General features: G+C 39.5%; 1 protein-coding gene and 1 long non-coding RNA gene across 10 annotated transcripts in view; one reads left to right on the top strand and one right to left on the bottom strand.

Annotated features, from left to right (window-relative positions):
* Window positions 1-7705: 7705 nt before the first annotated feature.
* On the bottom strand, window positions 7706-17831 carry LOC135328474 (uncharacterized). Its single transcript, XR_010389376.1, has 3 exons — window positions 17751-17831; window positions 9716-9845; window positions 7706-8903 (listed from the first exon to the last, which is right to left on the bottom strand). It is a non-coding gene; the product is annotated as an uncharacterized LOC135328474 (long non-coding RNA).
* Window positions 17111-17939, top strand: part of DPH6 (diphthamine biosynthesis 6) — a 219802-nt gene continuing 218973 nt past the window's right edge. For 5 of the 9 annotated variants that reach the window (XM_064512415.1, XM_064512414.1, XM_064512417.1 and 2 more), the window contains exon 1: window positions 17117-17464. In XM_064512415.1, the coding sequence (XP_064368485.1) occupies window positions 17442-17464 (23 nt within the window). In that variant the 5' untranslated portion in view covers window positions 17117-17441. Of the gene's footprint in view, window positions 17465-17939 lie in introns of all 9 variants that reach the window. The other 4 variants (XM_064512413.1, XM_064512410.1, XM_064512418.1 and 1 more) reach the window with 3 other exon arrangements.

Genomic DNA, 17939 nt, shown 5'->3' with positions numbered 1-17939 from the left:
AGAAATGTTATTTTCTGTGGATTGAATGTAGGCTTCTCAGGAGTAACATAGGTATGGCATGTTACAAACAGAAGGAGTAGCTAGAGGGTCTGTGTTCCACCTCTAGCTATCTTCTTTCTAATTCACTTAAAGTCACTTAAATAATTATTGTTAAGCAAAGGTCTCACTGTTAGAGCACTGTACATAAAAAGCAACTATAACCGTACAGCACAGCATGGTGTTATAAATGATAAAGAAGTATAATATTTTATATTCAAAGAATAGATACAAAGCTGTGGACACAAGAAAAATGAAATGATTTTACTGATAGTCATTAATTTAATTATTATATTCAAAGACATAATCCTAAGGAAATGCATTTTAAGTTCTCATAAATGTACATTTGAGCAATGTGAAAGAAGTATCAGGAAAGTCTAATACTATTTTGGCAGGAAGGGGAGAGGTATATCTGTATGAAAATACTCCCAAGAAAATTGGAGCTGCTAGACAGAGTTTATTATCTGTTAGAACTACTGTTCTCAGTGCTTACTGAGCATTTTACAAGTGGGATTTTCAAAAACACTTAATATTAGTCAACTCTGTTTCTATCAAGTTTTATGGAAATTTGCAATAATTTTTGCAGAAGCAGAAAACCTAGAACTTTTTGAACTCTAGGACAAGATTCATGGGAAAAAACTGTGTTTTTAAAGTAGCAGTTAGGTATCTAAATAAAGCAGCAATATTTTATTCTGTAGCATTCACAAAATCCTTATTGAGCTTATGCCTGTAAGTGTCTAAAGCACCTCAGCATCTACATCTTTTGCAAACAGTATTCCTATAATATCTTGTTAGACACAAGCTGAACAACCTATACTTTCACACCAAGAAAAGTATCAACCACCTCTCAAAGCTCAGTTTAACTGCAGATTAATTTCACAACTCTGTCTGTGGGCCTGATCTTACAGTAAGTATAGTATACTTAATACCCCACAAAACACCGCCCAGAGGTGCTATTGTGCATCTATGCAGATGTAAGAGACTGAAAGAATCTGAAAGCATCGTTTATATATAGTTGTCAGTTAAAGACTAGATTGTCCTTGTTAGGGGTTCGCTTTTACTTGTATGGTTCATTTCAAAAATGGTTTATACACCTGGAATCACTATGCTATAATGAGTCATCAATTAATTATTTTTGACATCTAGGATGATAAAAATATACTAATGTTCCAGTTATTAATAGCATTGGCCTATGTTTATGAGACCCAAACATAGCAAACTGCCATGATTGTCAGAAAAATTGGCTGACACACACACTTTCATTTTTAAAACTGCACAGGTATTTTCTGTATCTAACTTCTGTAAAGGAAAGTATAACCTCCCTTTATGTAACTTCAGAGAAGCAGTGTTTAATCTACCTTAGTTTAAATGCCTTTCAGCAAAGTGCGTGATGACTACACATGCTATCAAAAATAGTCTTCGACCACATGCTGCGTAAGGATACCAGTGAAATACTTCATAAACAGACAGAATGTAAACATGCACAAACACACAAACCACTAATGCCATAAACAACCTCAAGCACAGTACAAACAAAATACATGCCAAAAAACCTGCTTAAAAATTCATATTAAAGAAAAATACACTTTCAGTGCCTGCGAATTCATTTGACTATTTATTATACCACAAGCAAAGCTCTGCACAGCGCACAATGACCCCTGGATGAAACTTCTGCTAAAGCTCTAGAAAGTATGCATTATTGCTGTCCCTTGACCAATATATGTTATGTATTTGTATATGATCAGTATATGTAGCTCTTCTTGTTCTCCATGCACAAGTCACCTGATGAAAACAGGCAACCTTTACATGATATGTGATTGTGTGTATCCAGGTGCTTATCATAGTTACCAAAAACAGTAATTATTAGGTAATGATTTGGGTATTCAGCAAATACAACAATCTAAATCAGTGGATGATTGTGAAAGGAGAAACTTTCGTTTGCAGGGACCCAATTTATTTCTGATATAAATCCACTTACTTCAATGGACTATATCACTTAGTATCCGTGGGTAAATTTACTTCTACACAGAATTTAAAGATAAAGAGTTTTGTTCTCATTAGCCTGATTACAATGCAAATGAGAATGCTGAGGGCCTCACAATGGCAATGCAATGCTAAACATTTCAGTACCTAAATTGGCACTCTGCTGTCAAATGAAACCCTTAGCTCAAGTTTGGCAGCCAGACTGGCTGCAGACAAAATTGAAGAATAGGATTTATGTTACTGAGCAACTGAGAATGTTTCTGCTAAGTGGGAAATATAGAGAAGGAAATCAGAGCTCAGAACCTGTCCCTCAGGATTAAGTGTATTAGTTTAGTCTGAGGTCCTTCCCCCTCCAGTCTCTTCTGGGAAAGGTTGTGAGTTAGGAACAAAATATCACCCGAGTTTAAAATAGAAATTGCAAAAGATATAACCACATAACTATATAACCTCATGAAAAATGACTCCCAGCTTCTTCCCCCATGCTTTTACTACTGATGAGGCAAACAGCATCCAAGTGTTGTGGCAGGTACTGCACTTTGTAGTTAGTGGCTGGCCAAACACCTAGCTACTGAACTAACTCTAGTCTCCTCACTGGAGTTCTGACTTTGGTTTTCTTGCTTCTTGCACAGATGTTTAGTTTCACAAAAGCTGTGAAAATGCTGAGTTCCCCAGACCGTTGTCAGATTCAGTTACATTGGCCAAAGGCTTAGAGAAAAATCTGTGGCAGAAGGGGGCAGATAAAAGATGGATAGAAACCAGACAGTGTGTGTCTGATTTCTAAAGGCTAAACCCACTCTATTCCAATAGTTAGGATACTTAGCTGGACACAGGATAGCTAGACTGGCATTCACTGAAAAACAGTGGAATGGAATAGTGAGCAAACAGGTAAGATGGGCCAGGAAAAGAGACAAAGTCCAGGCCCAACACGAGTATGAGCATAGGTTCTCCAGGCTTCCTACCCAGTGGGTTGTATGAAATACTGATCTTCTAGGACATATCTCTGCTCTCATTTTAAGTGCCTGTGCTAAGTGCCACCTCAATAATAGAAGTTGTAAGGAGCACAACGAAAAATGTGTCAGAATATGACTGTATTAAACCAAATAAGTTTAACTGATGACTAAACAGACTGTGCTGTGGGTGCTGATTTGTAAGTTCTCATGGTTTGCACTGGGGTAATTTAACCACCACTAGCTATCTATCCAGGCACCAGAGATCACTGCCCCAATAGCAGAGACAGGATGTCCAGTCCTGAAATGCTGTTGTTTATAACTGAGGATATTAAAGTAACTGCAACTAGTGGCCATGCAAAGTAATAAAGAATTTCATGTCCCAGACTGGTTGAGGGGTGATATGACATCTTTTCATCCACACTGTCCAGCAGATGCCCCAGGAGAGTTATTATATCAGCTACATATTCAAATTCAACAAATGAATGTTCATTACCAGTTTGCACTGATTAAACTAGCTAAATTCTAAATTAATTCAACTAAATGAATATAACTGTTGCATTACAGCACAGCCCTCAGAAAAGAAGCACTGGTTAATTAGATTACTTACATTTCTTTGTTTTTATTAACACTTGTTTAATCTGAACCTGAATAAACAATAAGAAGTAAAGGCCTCCTGTGAAATTTTCATTAAAAGAATCAGAGTATGCCAAAAAAAATTTTTGAATACTCCAGAAGGTCTTCAGGAGATGGAAAACCAAACTATCACTGATATTTCAGAATTTAGGGAGAAACACAAAAAATATGTTTACCCAGGTGGGCATGGAAGGAAGTAGGAGTTCTTAAGGCTTTTCCAGACCTTCGTCTAAATCAGAGGGAAGTAACAATACTTCTTTTCTATTTCTGTAACAAAATAGTTCTTTTCTAGTTCTTTACCCTTAAGATCAGGCTTATACATATCTTTAAATATTCTCCCTTATTATCTATACATCTGTATTATCCAAATGTCTTTTCCTTGGTGGCCGTCTGGCTCTGAAGAATGCTGATTAAGATGAACTGTGTCTGCCTGCTCATTCTCAGCAGAAGCAAGGCTTTTTTCAGTCTTTCATTCTGACAAAAGATCAGCTTGGGACAATCAACACTATTGCATATTTACAAATTGAGATTTGTGAATTTGCTGGCTGGTACAAAATGTAACATAATGCTTTGGTAAATTTAGGAAAGCTTTTCTGCTCATGGCATTAGAATCTTGATGCATTTTGGTGGTTGTTTTTTTTTTTTCCTCAGGTAGCTGATAAAGTAGCTCCTAGAGATATGGTTACGGCATTCCTTGTTTTCATATAGCATTTACTTACTCGTCCAAATTGTTCTGTAGCAACAATCCTCTATTGTTGCAGTGAAGCCATTTTAATTAACAGATAAAATTTAGAGCTGCTAAAGCTTTGACTTTGGCATGAGCGAGTATTATCTGCCTGAAACCATGCTCGATTTGGGAGGGTTTGGCTACGGTGGTGCAACTCCCTCGACACAACTTCAGGCTTTGGGCCAGGAGGGGATATTGAAGTGCCTTTGTGATAGCTGAGCATGACTCAGTGATTAAAGATGTCAGGTGACTTGGAGCTCTGCTGCAGGAAATAACGTTGTGGCCAGAAGCCTATAAACCCAAACACTTGTCTGTGTGTTTATTAATGTCATCACTAGAGGTAAATGTAATATATAGTTAAAAAAACCAATGAGCTATTTTTCTAAACTGGATTTATAAAGTCCAAACATTTACTTACAAATTAAACATTTTGGTATTGAGGCCTCTAGGAAATGTTGGCAGTGGAAAAACTAACCTACACCAGATGGCAGAGGTTAAAGAAATACTATAAAATATGGCTCCTATTCATACAGTTCTCAGACAAACAGAACCCTAAGCAGCAAAAACCTGTGAAAGTGGAAAACCTTTTCATTTGCTTACATTTCTCTTTGCTACTCAGCAAACCTGAGAGGTATTGTATCATCACGTATCAAGAAAGTAATATGCCAGATTGTTGTAACAGGTGGAATATGTTTGTTTGTAACACGTTGAATCTGAAATAAAGAAAGGACCAAAGTTACTAATAGGTTCTACCAAAACATCTACAAAATCTAAGCACCTCATATTTGTACCTGCAGAAGTGAATGGGTAAATTTTTTGAGTAAATGGGAATTTGAGTTAATAGCTTAGTTTTGCACACAAAACATAAAAATTGTACTTTTAAATCATAACGGGTTCAAATACTTTGGCTAGGTGAAAATGTTTGCTGAAAAGATTAATTTGCATTAACATTATAATTAACCACTTCATTATATAAAAAAGATAAGTTGAACACAGATTATATCCAGACTTTATCCTATTTTACTTAACATTTATCATCTCTAAAATTAATCCTTAGTTTATTTTTTTGTTTCTAAAGGTTCTTATAATCATACCTGTTTTGTAACTTCACTGCATTAGACATCGCTTCATTACATAGTACTTAGTGCCTCTGTCATTATTATAATACAAATACTTCCTTACACTATAAATGCAGCATCTTGTATATTTTTGTCACTCCAAGAACCAACTTTTAATCCCAATGTTTAAAGCATAACATGTAGTATAATGCATTTCTTATTACATATGTAGTTATGTGATTTTAAAGAGAGAGAGAAAGAGAGAGAGAGAGAGAACTCTGATGCAAACATTGGACACAATGGACCAAGCTGTCAAAAATATTCAGTTGTCAAAAATGCAGATGGCATAAAAGCACAGAATCAGATCAGTTATTGGAGTCCGTTTTAATAGGAGCTGTTGTGGGGATTTTTAAAAGTGACTAGGTGCCTAAGGATATGAGTGGGTAGCCAGTAAGCTTTTCAAGGACACCTAGGTACCTACCTCTTCAAAGTCCTCTTTATCTGAATGGGAAGGGACCTAATATCTTGAAAGACACAGTCCAATGTCCAAGATAGACGTAAACGTGGTCCCAGATAACCAGCAGTTAAAAAGAAAAACAGCAACTCATCTGAGGAGGGAAAAGCTCCCTGAAGTCTAGTCCTTTTCCCTCGAAATAAATAAAAAGAGCTGAACCAAATGGAAAGCTCTGCACAACAAAAACCACTGGTGAGCAGTAAACATTCAGCAAAGTGTTTCTGTATCTGAAGTTTCTGAGCTGAAATGGCAGTACTGATGACATGGCACTAGTAATGAAGATGCAGATGAGTGAGGAACAACGTGGCTGATGCGGGGGTTCAGCTGGGGGCAGCCCCTGCGCTTCCCTCCCTGAGACATGCCCAAGGGACTGGGGGGAGCCCTGCACTTGGGAAGGGGCTCACAACTGCTACGAGTGCTTTTCCTCTTTCTGCCCACTCCATTTTTGTCCCGTGCCTGTAAGAATAGTGGCATTTCAGTGTGAATACAAAGCCCCTTTGCTTTGCAGCAGTGTTCATAGAGTCAGTGTTCATAATAAACTCATCTCTTATTGCTAGGCAACACTGAGCAATGTGAATTTGTCACTTCTGTTTGGTGCAACTTTCAATTTCACCTCCAACTGTAACAATATAGCCTGCTATATTTTAGACGCCACTATGGTTGGATGCCATCCCAGGAAAGATGTGAACTACTACTGACAGGGAGTGAATGACTGGCAATGGGCATAAGCAGTTTTCTGATTTTTAAGCCGTGACATATAATTAATTGCTAGATTTAGTCTTCTATGAAAGTCATACTTCATGATTCCTACTCACTGATTGCCTTTTAGATGTTATGTTACATTGCCTGCAAATGTAACATACAAATTCCCAGACAAGTGAATTTCTGTTTGCATGTTGACCTCTTTTCATGTGGCGCTTGCTCCATTCGAATTTCTCAGCATCGGCTGTGTTTTTCAGGGATGACTATATGAAAAATTCAGATCTTACATACCCCCAGTCAAGTCAAAGTAAAATTATTTCTAAGGCATATATAATTATTTGTTTGAATAAATATGCTCCTTACCTTAAGGTTCATGTCATAAAAGACACTGAGCAACTCTCCTGCACTGCTGAATACCCTTAGTATCCAACATCCCCGACTGTTGAGGCAGCTCCGATTATTGGAGAATGAGGACTGTGGTCACATTTTTTTATGAAATAATTCCCCTATTCGAGATAAGTTTAATTCTATTGCATGCTATCTAGGCTTTTTCTGATTAGAGCACTGATAGCCCTATTTTAAAAATTTGTACATGATTATTCAATCTGGCTATTAGGTTACCGCTCTTCAATCTTTGAAGAATAGGTCTGTTTGGAGGCAAAAAAAAGGAACATTGAAGACTTATATCATTCCGCCACCTCTGGTTAATATATAACTAGAAAAAGGGACAAATTTTCTACTTCAAAAAAAATACACTAAAAAATATCATCTTCATCATAAATCATTTCCCTAAATCTTAGAAACATTTCATGATTCCACGAATTACAGAAATGTGCCAAAAAACTGAGAATCTTAATAATATTTTAGTCTTTGCATATTTTCACTGACTCACTGAAAACAAAAGGAGTTTCTGTAACTGTATGAATGAACTGTGGCATGTGCGTGTTCTTTTAAGTAAGGCCAAGGGTGCAGTTCTATTTTCTTAGCTCTGCTTTCATATTTATGTGTCTCATTTCCAGCTCATTGCTGATGCCTTAGTTGCACTATCCATCAACACTTTTATCCTCCTTGTTCCTCAAAAAGAACATAAAATCCTTTTTTATGTGGTGGTAATATTATTGCAAATAAAAGCAAATACCAAAATCTTTATTAGTCTGCCAAAATAATAAACTATTTAATAAAAGCATGCTGTAAAAATAAGGTCATTTGCATCACTCAAGTTTCTTGCAGGAAATACAGAGAATTATTGGTCAAAAAGTACGAACTGACAGCAATTATTTCTGTTGTTGATCTAATGCTGCCTGAAAATGGGTTAAAAATGCACTGAGGTTTTGCAAGTTTGCTGTCTTTAAATGTTTGTTTTTAATGCTGTTGTGTACAGAGGAGCCTGGGAGAATCGAAATTTTCAAAGCTCTGTTTTTTTTACCAGTCTTCTCCATAATTGAAGAAGGAGAGAGTGGATAGACCCTATTAGAAATCTTTACTGCAAAGCTTGTGCTGACCTTCTGACTCCCCTACTGCCACAAGATTTATCATCCAGATATTTGCCATTTTTATATTCAGTATTAATTGTATTTGGTTAGGATTTGTGTCAGCCTTAGCTATATTATTTTTTTCACTTTTTTCTTTTGTCATTCTTGCAGACAGATCAATACAAAGCTTTTATTTAAGAAGTTGGTTAAATGTTTAAAGTTAGTCAAAATACGTTCTTTTAAAATCATGATTTTAATGTCTGATCCTTTCTTCTTATTGCATTACAAACCTGACCATTATTTTCTAACTCTGCAGTTTCTCTCCCCATCTGGCAGTTCTGCAAGTATGTTATTGATAGAGCATAGAAAAATCAGTTGCCGTGGTGAGATTTAAACACTGTGATATCCTTGTACACTTCCCAGGAAGAACCGGCATATAAATATTAAAAATATGCTAATTACAATTTTTTCCTCAGACATATAGTATTTACCTTGCTTGCTATAATCTAAATGTTAGGGACAGATCCTTGGAAGAACTGAGAGTTAAAAGGTTTCAGAAGGATTCTTTTTCTGTAATTCTTACAATGATATTTTGTAACTTACACAGTTGTAAAACCCCATAATTACGTAATTACGCCCACTTTACAGATAGAGAAACTGAAACAAAGAGCAGTTGAAGTTGCATGAAGGATCATGCAACAAGTTATTGACCAAACAGAGATTAAAATTCCAAGACTCGGACTGCTGGTGCCATCTCATATTTTTGGGCTTTACTGCCTCTGCTTCTTAAGTGTGATTGAGATGTTCCACTTATTTAGAGGATGAGACCTGTATAGAGATGAAATATTTTAAAATTACATTACAGATATTGAAATGAGCACTTCATAGAGGCCTGTTAGTATATCTGATCATGCTTCAAACCATAAAATAGTTATTCAGAGTTATTCTCCTTGCTTCACAGACTGCAGTATGACTGCTGAAACCTGAATTAACTCTGATATGAAATAATGTTTAGGATGTAATGTCACATGATACGTGCAGAGTAGATAAAAAGCATGTGTGTTAGGAGGAACAATTATTTTTATTCTGAAGGTGAGGAAAAATTTGTATTTGCATATCTTAGTAGGCTCAGTAACTGTAAGTCTGTGTCTTGCAAAAACTTGAATTGGTTTACACATTCCGGTAAAATTAGCCATATGTTTTCAAAAACTTCAGCTAAATTAGTGGTTTCCAAAGTTGACTTGTTTGGATAGTACTTGCAATAATAGCAGTTGCTGGAGTAATAGCTCCCACATATGTGTAGGACTGTGTACATGAGCAAGAAGGGGGTTCAGCTGTTAGGACAATTGTACAATAGAAATTGTTCAATGATGAAACACATACAATAGTTTCAGAACACTCCACCTAAAGGTTTATTAATCAGTGGTATGGTTTAAATTAAAAGCACTTGCATTACACATGCTTGGTATTTATTGGGATTGCTATGCTATGTACACATCATTAAGACAAACTGTATAGATGGGATTTTAAAAGGTATAGATAATTGTATGAATGTTAATTAGAGCTTTGACTATTCAGGCTAAGATATGCAATAAAATATCACCAAATCACATTTTTCAGAATATAATGTATTGAATTACCTGTAAAACTCAGCAGATTTGCAAAGGTCTTTTAAGAATTTTTTCTGAGTTGGGTTGCTGAGGCAGAAGAGAATTAAGTAAGTCGTCAATGGTCAAACAAATCAGTGGCAGATAACCTCTAGCTGATAATCTGTGATTCAGAAGAATATAGATTGTTAAAATTCATCCCAGCTTCTACAAAAAAAACAGGCAGTGGTAATTGGAAAAGTGAAATTAATGCCCACACAGCAAAAAATAGGGATCACTGGCCCTCTGGATTAACTGCACAGGAGACTAAGGCCACAGAATCTGTGAAGCGGTTCATAACTCGGCCTTTCAAGTAAATCTCTGCAGACAGATGTTAAACTTCTGCTCCTGTCTCAGCTCTTACTCCTAGAGTGCAAAGATGCTGTAATGTTATTGCAGTGGAACAATGACTTGTTTTTATTCTGTTTTAAATCTGCAAAACTGCATTTTTTTTAATCATAATGCTTATACTAAGATTGGAGACCAGGTTTTATAGAACTAGTGGGTCAAATAGAGAATTTTTTTTTCAAAATCAGTTGTCATCGCTACAGTACTCAGAAGTGTTTTTCAGACTATTGCAAAATATTTCTCTACTTCAAAGCTTAAACAACATAGAAGAAAGCATACAGACAAAGAAGTGTTAGAAAGGAAGTAACATGTCCTTATTTATAGCACTTGCCCACTTGTCAATCTCAAATTCTCATCTGCCTTTCAAATGTAGTGTAACCTAATTATGCATACTGTATGCTCGTACAGACAATTTCCTCATTTCAGAGTATGTGGAGTTTGGTAACGGCTTTTGTACTTTTCCTTAACCTGTTTCAGAAATAGCACTGTCACCATTTGTCTCAGTAATATATAGGATGATGGAAATTGACATTTTTCTATATAGAAGCAAAAAGAGGATTAGTTTTATCAAAGACTAGATCCTCCCTTCCCCTCCAGTTAGATTTGAATTTGGTCACTTCAGGCCTTTCTTTGCAGGATGATTTTAAGCAATAGTCACTGTGGTTGCAGGCTCTATCACCTAATGATTGACCATGACAGGAATTATATGTCCAAAGCCAAGGGGTAGAGTGAATAGCATATGTCAGGGTCAATTATAAGGTGGAAGACCCTGCAACAAAAAAGCCTGCACTGATTAGAGCATGATGTTGACAAGGGAGCTGACACTTCAGTGTTATTTTAAAGGGTACTGTCACAGTCACCCTTCCTTCAGGTCTCAAAATCAGAGCCATATTATGTCAGTGGCTTATACTATGCATGATGTAATAAAGTTCTGTGGGACACTGAGAGTTGTATTCTTTTTGTGTGTTTTTGCAGTGGTAAAATGTTTTCTCTGTGTCACTCAAATTTAAGCTTGCCTGCTTTGCTAATTAGGTCAAAACAGGTCTGCACTTAGGAGGTTAATTCTCCCTTGAATAATCTGATTGTGAGATGAAAACAGTATTAAATGTGATGCAGTTAAAAAGTGTTTTGATTATTAAATTTATTAACATTATTTGTACCGGCAAAATTGAACAGCACAGGAACAGTGGAATACAGAGAAAACAGATATTTTTATTACTTAAAGCAACATATTTAATATTTCATGCTACAAGAAGATTTTTGCAAAGTAACAAATGGGCCAAATAAGCTGCTGTTTGATTATTCCCCTGCAACTTCAACAGCTTTAACCTACTCAGATGTTCCTAATCAGTGAAGAACTGCCGTTTAGTAACTAAGTAATGATCCCAAATTATATACCATCACAATAAGATATTATAGTTCCTTTATAGACTTTTATTGCATCACTTCAGTTTTCTGACTCCTTCCTTTGAGGGCTGTTTCTCTAAACGTCTGTGGCTCTGTAAAAATACCTGAGTCATCTCTGCATTCATGATTCGAGTGGTTTAGTTCATAATAATGGAGAAGATACTGTAGCTTAACCTCATTAACTAGACTGCTAAATTCTCTCTGTTTGCATGGGTTATTATCCGTGATCACATTTTTCTTGGGTGTTTTGCAGCTATCATATAGATGGCTAACTCCCAATAAATTAAAGCCTATAGTTTTAGATTCAAAGTTGTTAGATGATGAACACATTATAAGGCTTACTAAGTCTAAAATATCTTTTTCTTCTCCTGTAGAATAGTTAATTAAAGATCTTACTCTTTTATTCTAACACACAGAATTGCTTCAAAATTTCTGTCTACTGACTCTTCATTGGCAGGTAATATAATATCATAGGAAACAATTCATCTTAGATAATATTGGGGCTTGGATTTGTGTTTGTTTACAACAAAATCACCTTTGATCTACATCTGTATCTATGCCATATCAGACTAGGTCTCACATTCGTGTTTAAAAATCTTGTGCAAATTTAAAATGGAAATGTTTATTTCTAAAAATCCTTTTTTCTTTTCAGGAGGATATAAAAGGGTCTTTAACCCATAAATATAACACCCATGCTTATCTTTTCAATCAAAAACAGCTCCACTGCAATCAAAATAATGAAATTTATACATGTGTAAACACACACACACAACAGGCTGTCTGGTGAGCCAGGGGTACTCAGATTTTTTTTTTTTTTCACTGAAGATACTGAAGGAGTTCATTTAGGCAAAAATATATTAAAATCCTGCAGATTAAGCAGAACAGAAAAAAAGGTAAATGGAGAATTTTGCTAGTCATACTTGACAGTGTCTCTTGGTCATAATTGTTGTTACTGTTTTTACTAATAAAATAAAAACTTTGAACACTGAACACTGATCTAGTCAAGTGAAAAAAAAGTCTTCAGCTGCCAGTGAATATTAAATTTAGCTTGTGCTAGTGTCTGCTGGAAAAGGAACATACTAGTCATTTTGATGAAGGTGTCACCTCATAAGATTTTCAATGCAGGCTGATTTTATTCCTTTGACTCACTGAAGACAGGTAGATCGATTCATAAAAATGAAGGAATATATCAAAAGCTTAGAAAAACTGGCATCATATAAGGACCATTGCCTATTACTCAGGAACAAATATGATGCTATCATAGGACTAAATTCTGTGTCTATTACAATGGGAAATAAATACGGGTCTGAGAGCCTTCTTGAATGTTAAATAGAGGAATAAGCAAAGTTGCTGGATTTCATACTCTGCAGAAACAAGATAAATCACCTATGAAAATGACAAGTCTTTTCTTATCAGAACCAGGAACTATAGGATTAGCTGTATATATTTCTAATAGAGCACTTATGAGAAGGAAACCCACAGACCTGGTAAGTCATCCTTCCTCTACGGCACAGATCACCAAGGCCATATCTGTGAGAATGGCTGTAGACAGACCTGAAGTCACTGTGTGCCTACTTCTGTCTAGGACGAGGTCAACAGTGTGACAAGCTGTTTGGGCTAATCTTAGCAGGCCCTATTAGCTTAGGCATAACACACCGTTAGCTATACAGCATTCAGAGCAAACCTGCTTAAATCTGGTAAGCTTGAAATGTGGGCAGAATAACCTTGAGTCCTTCTATACCCAGAAGGGCAGATGTGCCTTCCGAGAAATGCATTCATTCAGCCTGTAGTAGTATGTCAATACATCTCATGCTTGCAAAAGCAAAAGTTTTTTTTCCCAAAATTTAATTTCAGTATATCTCAAGGAAGAGTTTATAATACCCTGCCTGCTGTGAAGTAAGTGAAAATTTGGGAAGTTGTCAATGACAAGCAGCTAAGGAGCTCCACAGAGAGTTTCTTAATTTAAAAGACAAAAATATTCTCCTTTAAAATCTAAAAACATTTTTCTGTGTTGCATAAACAGCCTTGGGTGTTAGCAGCAGTGAAAATTCTGCCACCTGTTACACAAGGGAAACTCCTTTGACTGGAGCAGAGTTGGAGAGGTATACCTTAATGAGGGGCAAGGATGGCACATTGCCAACCGCACCAACGAAAAACATAATATTCTAGTTTTTGACTTGGCAAGGCAGGTAAAGGAGGAGGTGATTTTCAAAAATCTCAGTTTTAAAATGGAAATATTCTTCTAATGTTATGTCTACTCTATATATGCAGTATTCTGTTACTTATTGGGCATTATAATAGGAAATCTTCTTTTAATTAAGAACTTCAGCAGCTCACCTTTAACTGCCAATCATTGGATAATTGGCCCTTTTCTAATAGGCGCTGCAGCTCAGGTATGCTAAAGTGACTGTTTCTCAGAATAACTTACTGGTAGTAAGTTTTTTTTGGAACTCATTTATGAGAGAACGTAATTAACTATTCCAGGTCGTTAGGGATACTGCATTGCTTTTTTAATCCTCTGACAGGTTCCTCCAGTTATATTAATTCGTTATTACTATTTTCAACTTTCCAGGCAGAAAAGGATGAGAAAGAAACACTGAGCCATTGTTGCCTTTCCGCACAAAGTAGCCAGTACTTCTTCTCTGAGAAGAAAGGCGGCTTTGGTGAATTTTATTGTTTCAGCAGTGCAGGAGCACAGTAGAATGTCTTGGGGCAATCAACTTGAGAGATGATGCACTGCCTTTTGTCCACTGCCACGTGGCAGAACCTTTTAAGAGTAGCGACAGTACACCAGTGCTCATCAGGGGAGTTAGACTGAACAGATTTACTCACTGAACACATTTAAAATAATTTGAAACCAGCACTTTTGGGGGGTAAAATATGTCATTTGTTTTGAAACCCACTTTATTAATTCAATTGTGGTAGATTTCACAAATTCTATGAGCAAAATCCACTTATTTTACTTTTGATAATAACTACTGATGTCTTCATCAGCAGCAGAAGAAAAAATGTCCAGTCCTCCTGGCAAATGAGGAAGACTTTGGTCCTGCAGTGTCATAGGTAGCTTCTGCTTCAAACAGAACGCCTGAACTGATTGTAACTGGAGATTTGTTTTTTCAGAGCTGTAAAACTGAATGCAATAGAACCGTCAGCTGAAAACCAGCAGCATTGTATCAGAGGAGACTAATAATAATGGACCTTTGAGAAAGCAGGGGACTCGAGAATTATTCTCCTTCTCAGATCTTCTAACAATACACTATTTAGAAGAGAGCTTTACAAGTGTTTGAATTCGTGTTATAAAGCTGTCTGACTGGAGCTACAGATTTCATGGATTCCCCATTTTCCAAAGAAGCAGAATAACTTATATACATGATTTTTAGACTTTCCATGTACTGTTGCTAAGCTCTTTAAACCAGCATCTTTTAAATGTTCACAGCTGCTAGTTCAATTATTCTTTCCTATCATAATCAAAAATAAAAACACATTTATGTCTCTTTCAAGAAAAGCAAAGGCACAGGTGATGTATGAAAAAATAATAACTTAGGTTTTTGCAATAAATCAAAATACCTTTGTTCTGCTTTTTTTTTTTTTTTTAACAGTTCCTCAGAGGTGTGGTTATTTCCTATCAGCTCATGTTACTATACAGTATTGCTTCATTTAACTTAGTAGTAATCTCAGCTAAAATACCTGAGTCCCCTGAGTTCCCTGGATTTACAGCTTTAATTCAGAATAGGCCTCCATTACCAAAAAAAAAAAAAAAAAGACAACACCCTACCAAAATTCCTGTCCCTGCCGTTTCATCAGAACTTCACATCCAAGTAACCTGATTCAGACGATCTAAAATGTTTTGAAGCGCAGAAAAGGCTAAGAATTATGTACTTAATCATGACCATTAAACTAGGAGGAACTCAAACTGTCCTGTAAGTAATCCCAGTGACGGCCAAAGCATAAACTGAATATTTATTTTTTAAAACACCTGATTTTTCACGATTGTTCCTATACTGAAAAATCCATGTAGTGGTTGCCTTCTCTTCACAACCACTTCTCAAATAAATTATACACTGAACCTCAGTTCTGAAGTTTTCAATGTATATTTAAGGAGGTATTGTCATCTCATATCTATCTATAATTACCAACTCCTATTTTACAAGTTTCAGTGAGTTTCTGTACAAATCATGCAAAGTAAAAATGGAAAATGGGATCTTCCGAATTGTTTCATGATCTGTGAAAATGCTTAGATACTTTATCTGTCTCACTAGGCCTTGCAGAGTTTATTTGGGCACCTTTATCATTATAAATAAGATGTTGTTTCTTAGAATATTTTTCTCTTTTTTCCTCCATCTTTTCTCTTCCTGGGATCTTTAGATGAAACAGTTCGTTTGCAAGGAACTTGTATTTCAGCGTCTTGCACAAGGACTGATTGGTACAGATTGCTAGATTGTGTTCTATAATATCATGTTACACAGTGCTGCTGAGTTAGCACTCACAATGCATAAAGCATACCCTTCATCCCAGCTCTGAGGAACAAAACCTTTATGTTAGCGATACTGGTGGCTGCAACTAAAATTCAAGAGGAATCACGAATCACAGCTCCTGGCCACTGCAGTTTGCAGGCTGGCGTGCAGCCACGATCAGTGGCACTGCAGATTCGGATACTGAGCTGTGCAGGAGAGAGGCTCACCACGACACACCGCGCTTGCCCAGCTGACCCTGCACAGCAAACGCCAGCAGGGTGAGCAACAGACAGCACAGCACCAATTTCTTAAATCTCCCCATTTTGAACAGGCAGGACCGCTGAAATCCCACTCTGAACCGTGGGCCCTCAGACCGCTACTCAAAACACAGCCACGAAACCCCCAGCAGCATTTCCTTTAGTGGAACTGGACTCCTAGAGCTCATCTAGCGACATCGCTTCACCAGCATAAGTAACCCACAGGTTTCTTCTGCGGCCTGGGAGAAGTATGTAACGCCTCGGTCCAGAGACCACACTTCAGTATAAGCTTTTTGTTGATTCAGTCTATAAGCCTAGTGACAGCTATCATATGCATGACGGGGTTGTTCTGAAAATTGACCCAAGATGAGTAACAGGATTACGTTGGATATTTGGCCCGCAAAACCAGACCCCGACTCTGCAGCTGGAGATTTCCCGGGTGTGAACTACAGCGGGTGCTTTCAGCAAGGGTCCCCGCAGGGTGCCCGGGCCACAGGGCAACTCTCCTCTCCCCCTGGGGGGCACGGAGCTGCGGGCAGCGGGTTCCCCTGCCCGCGGGAGCCTCGGGGCGACTCGGGGCACCGCGGCCGGGCCCGGCTCCCGCAGGGGCCTCGCGGGTCGGCCCAGCGGAGCTTCCCCGCCTGCCCCCGGGCCCTCCTTCGCCTCCCGCCCGGTGCCCTGCGCTGACCCCGCGGCCGCGGGGAAGGGAGCTGCCCGCGGACCTCGCCCAGTCGTTTCAAATCCCTTCCAAGCAATCGGTTACAGCAGTTTTATTGCTGCGAGCGGCAGGCGCCAGCCGTCGGTCTCCTAAGCAAAGTGGAGCGCCCAGGCACAGCGCGGGGAAGCACTGACCCCGCGCCACCCGCCGGGGCCGCACTGCAGCCGGCGGCGACGCGGGCCGCCCCCGCCCGGGCCCGGGCCCGCCTCCCTGCCCTCACATAGGCGCCCTCCGCGCTGCCTCTGCCGCCGCCGCGCTGCGTGCGTGCGTCCGCCCGCCCGCCCGCCGCGGGCCTGGCGTCCGCGCGTGGCCGCGGGAGGGGCGCGCTGCCGGCAGCGGCGGGACAGCGGCGCGGCAGCCCGGCGGCGCAGGCAGTGCGGCGGCCTGCCCCGGGAGGAGGGCCCGCCGCGGGGAGGCGGCCGGGCGGCAGCGGTAGCGCTAGCGCTAGCAACGGCGGGGCTGGCTCCGTGCGTGTCTCGCCGCGGCCGCGCAGCTCCGTGTAGTGTTACCCAGCCCCCCGCGGGCCTGTGAGCAACATGAGAGTAGTGGCTTTAATCAGGTAACAGGCTGCCGGGGCGAGGGGTCGCCGTGCGGGCGAGCGAGCCGTGCCTCCCGGCGGCGCGGGAGGGGCAGCGGGGCCGCGCCGGGGCCGCAGCAGGCCGCGCCGCGCCCGCCCCGCTCGGAGCGCCCTGGGGGTCGCGCCCGCCCCGCGTCGCCCGGGAGACCCTCCCGTCCGCCCCCGTCGCTTCCTGCACATGCGTTTCCTGCCTTCCCTCCTCCCCGGCCGAGCCCAAGGGCTTGAGCAGCGCCTTCCTGCCCGCCCCGCTGCGGAGTTTTCCCCGTACTTCCCACGAGCTGGCCGGGGTCAGCGCTGGGGCCAGGAGGGCCCGGCCTGCAGGCAGCCCGGGGCCCCGAGCGGGTCCTGTCGTATTTTCTCCCTGCTCCGGGACCTTCAGCGACTGCCAGTCTGTGCAAATCCACAGTTCTTTCCCCTGCTCTTTCCTCTACGTGTCTTTCCCGTTTTCTTGGTCTCC

The sequence above is a fragment of the Dromaius novaehollandiae genome, chromosome 5 (assembly GCF_036370855.1).
Source record: "Dromaius novaehollandiae isolate bDroNov1 chromosome 5, bDroNov1.hap1, whole genome shotgun sequence".
In the NCBI taxonomy this organism is placed as follows: Eukaryota; Metazoa; Chordata; class Aves; order Casuariiformes; family Dromaiidae; genus Dromaius; species Dromaius novaehollandiae.
The sequence above is the reverse complement of the archived record's forward strand: the minus strand, read 5'-3'. Positions and strand labels throughout refer to the sequence as shown.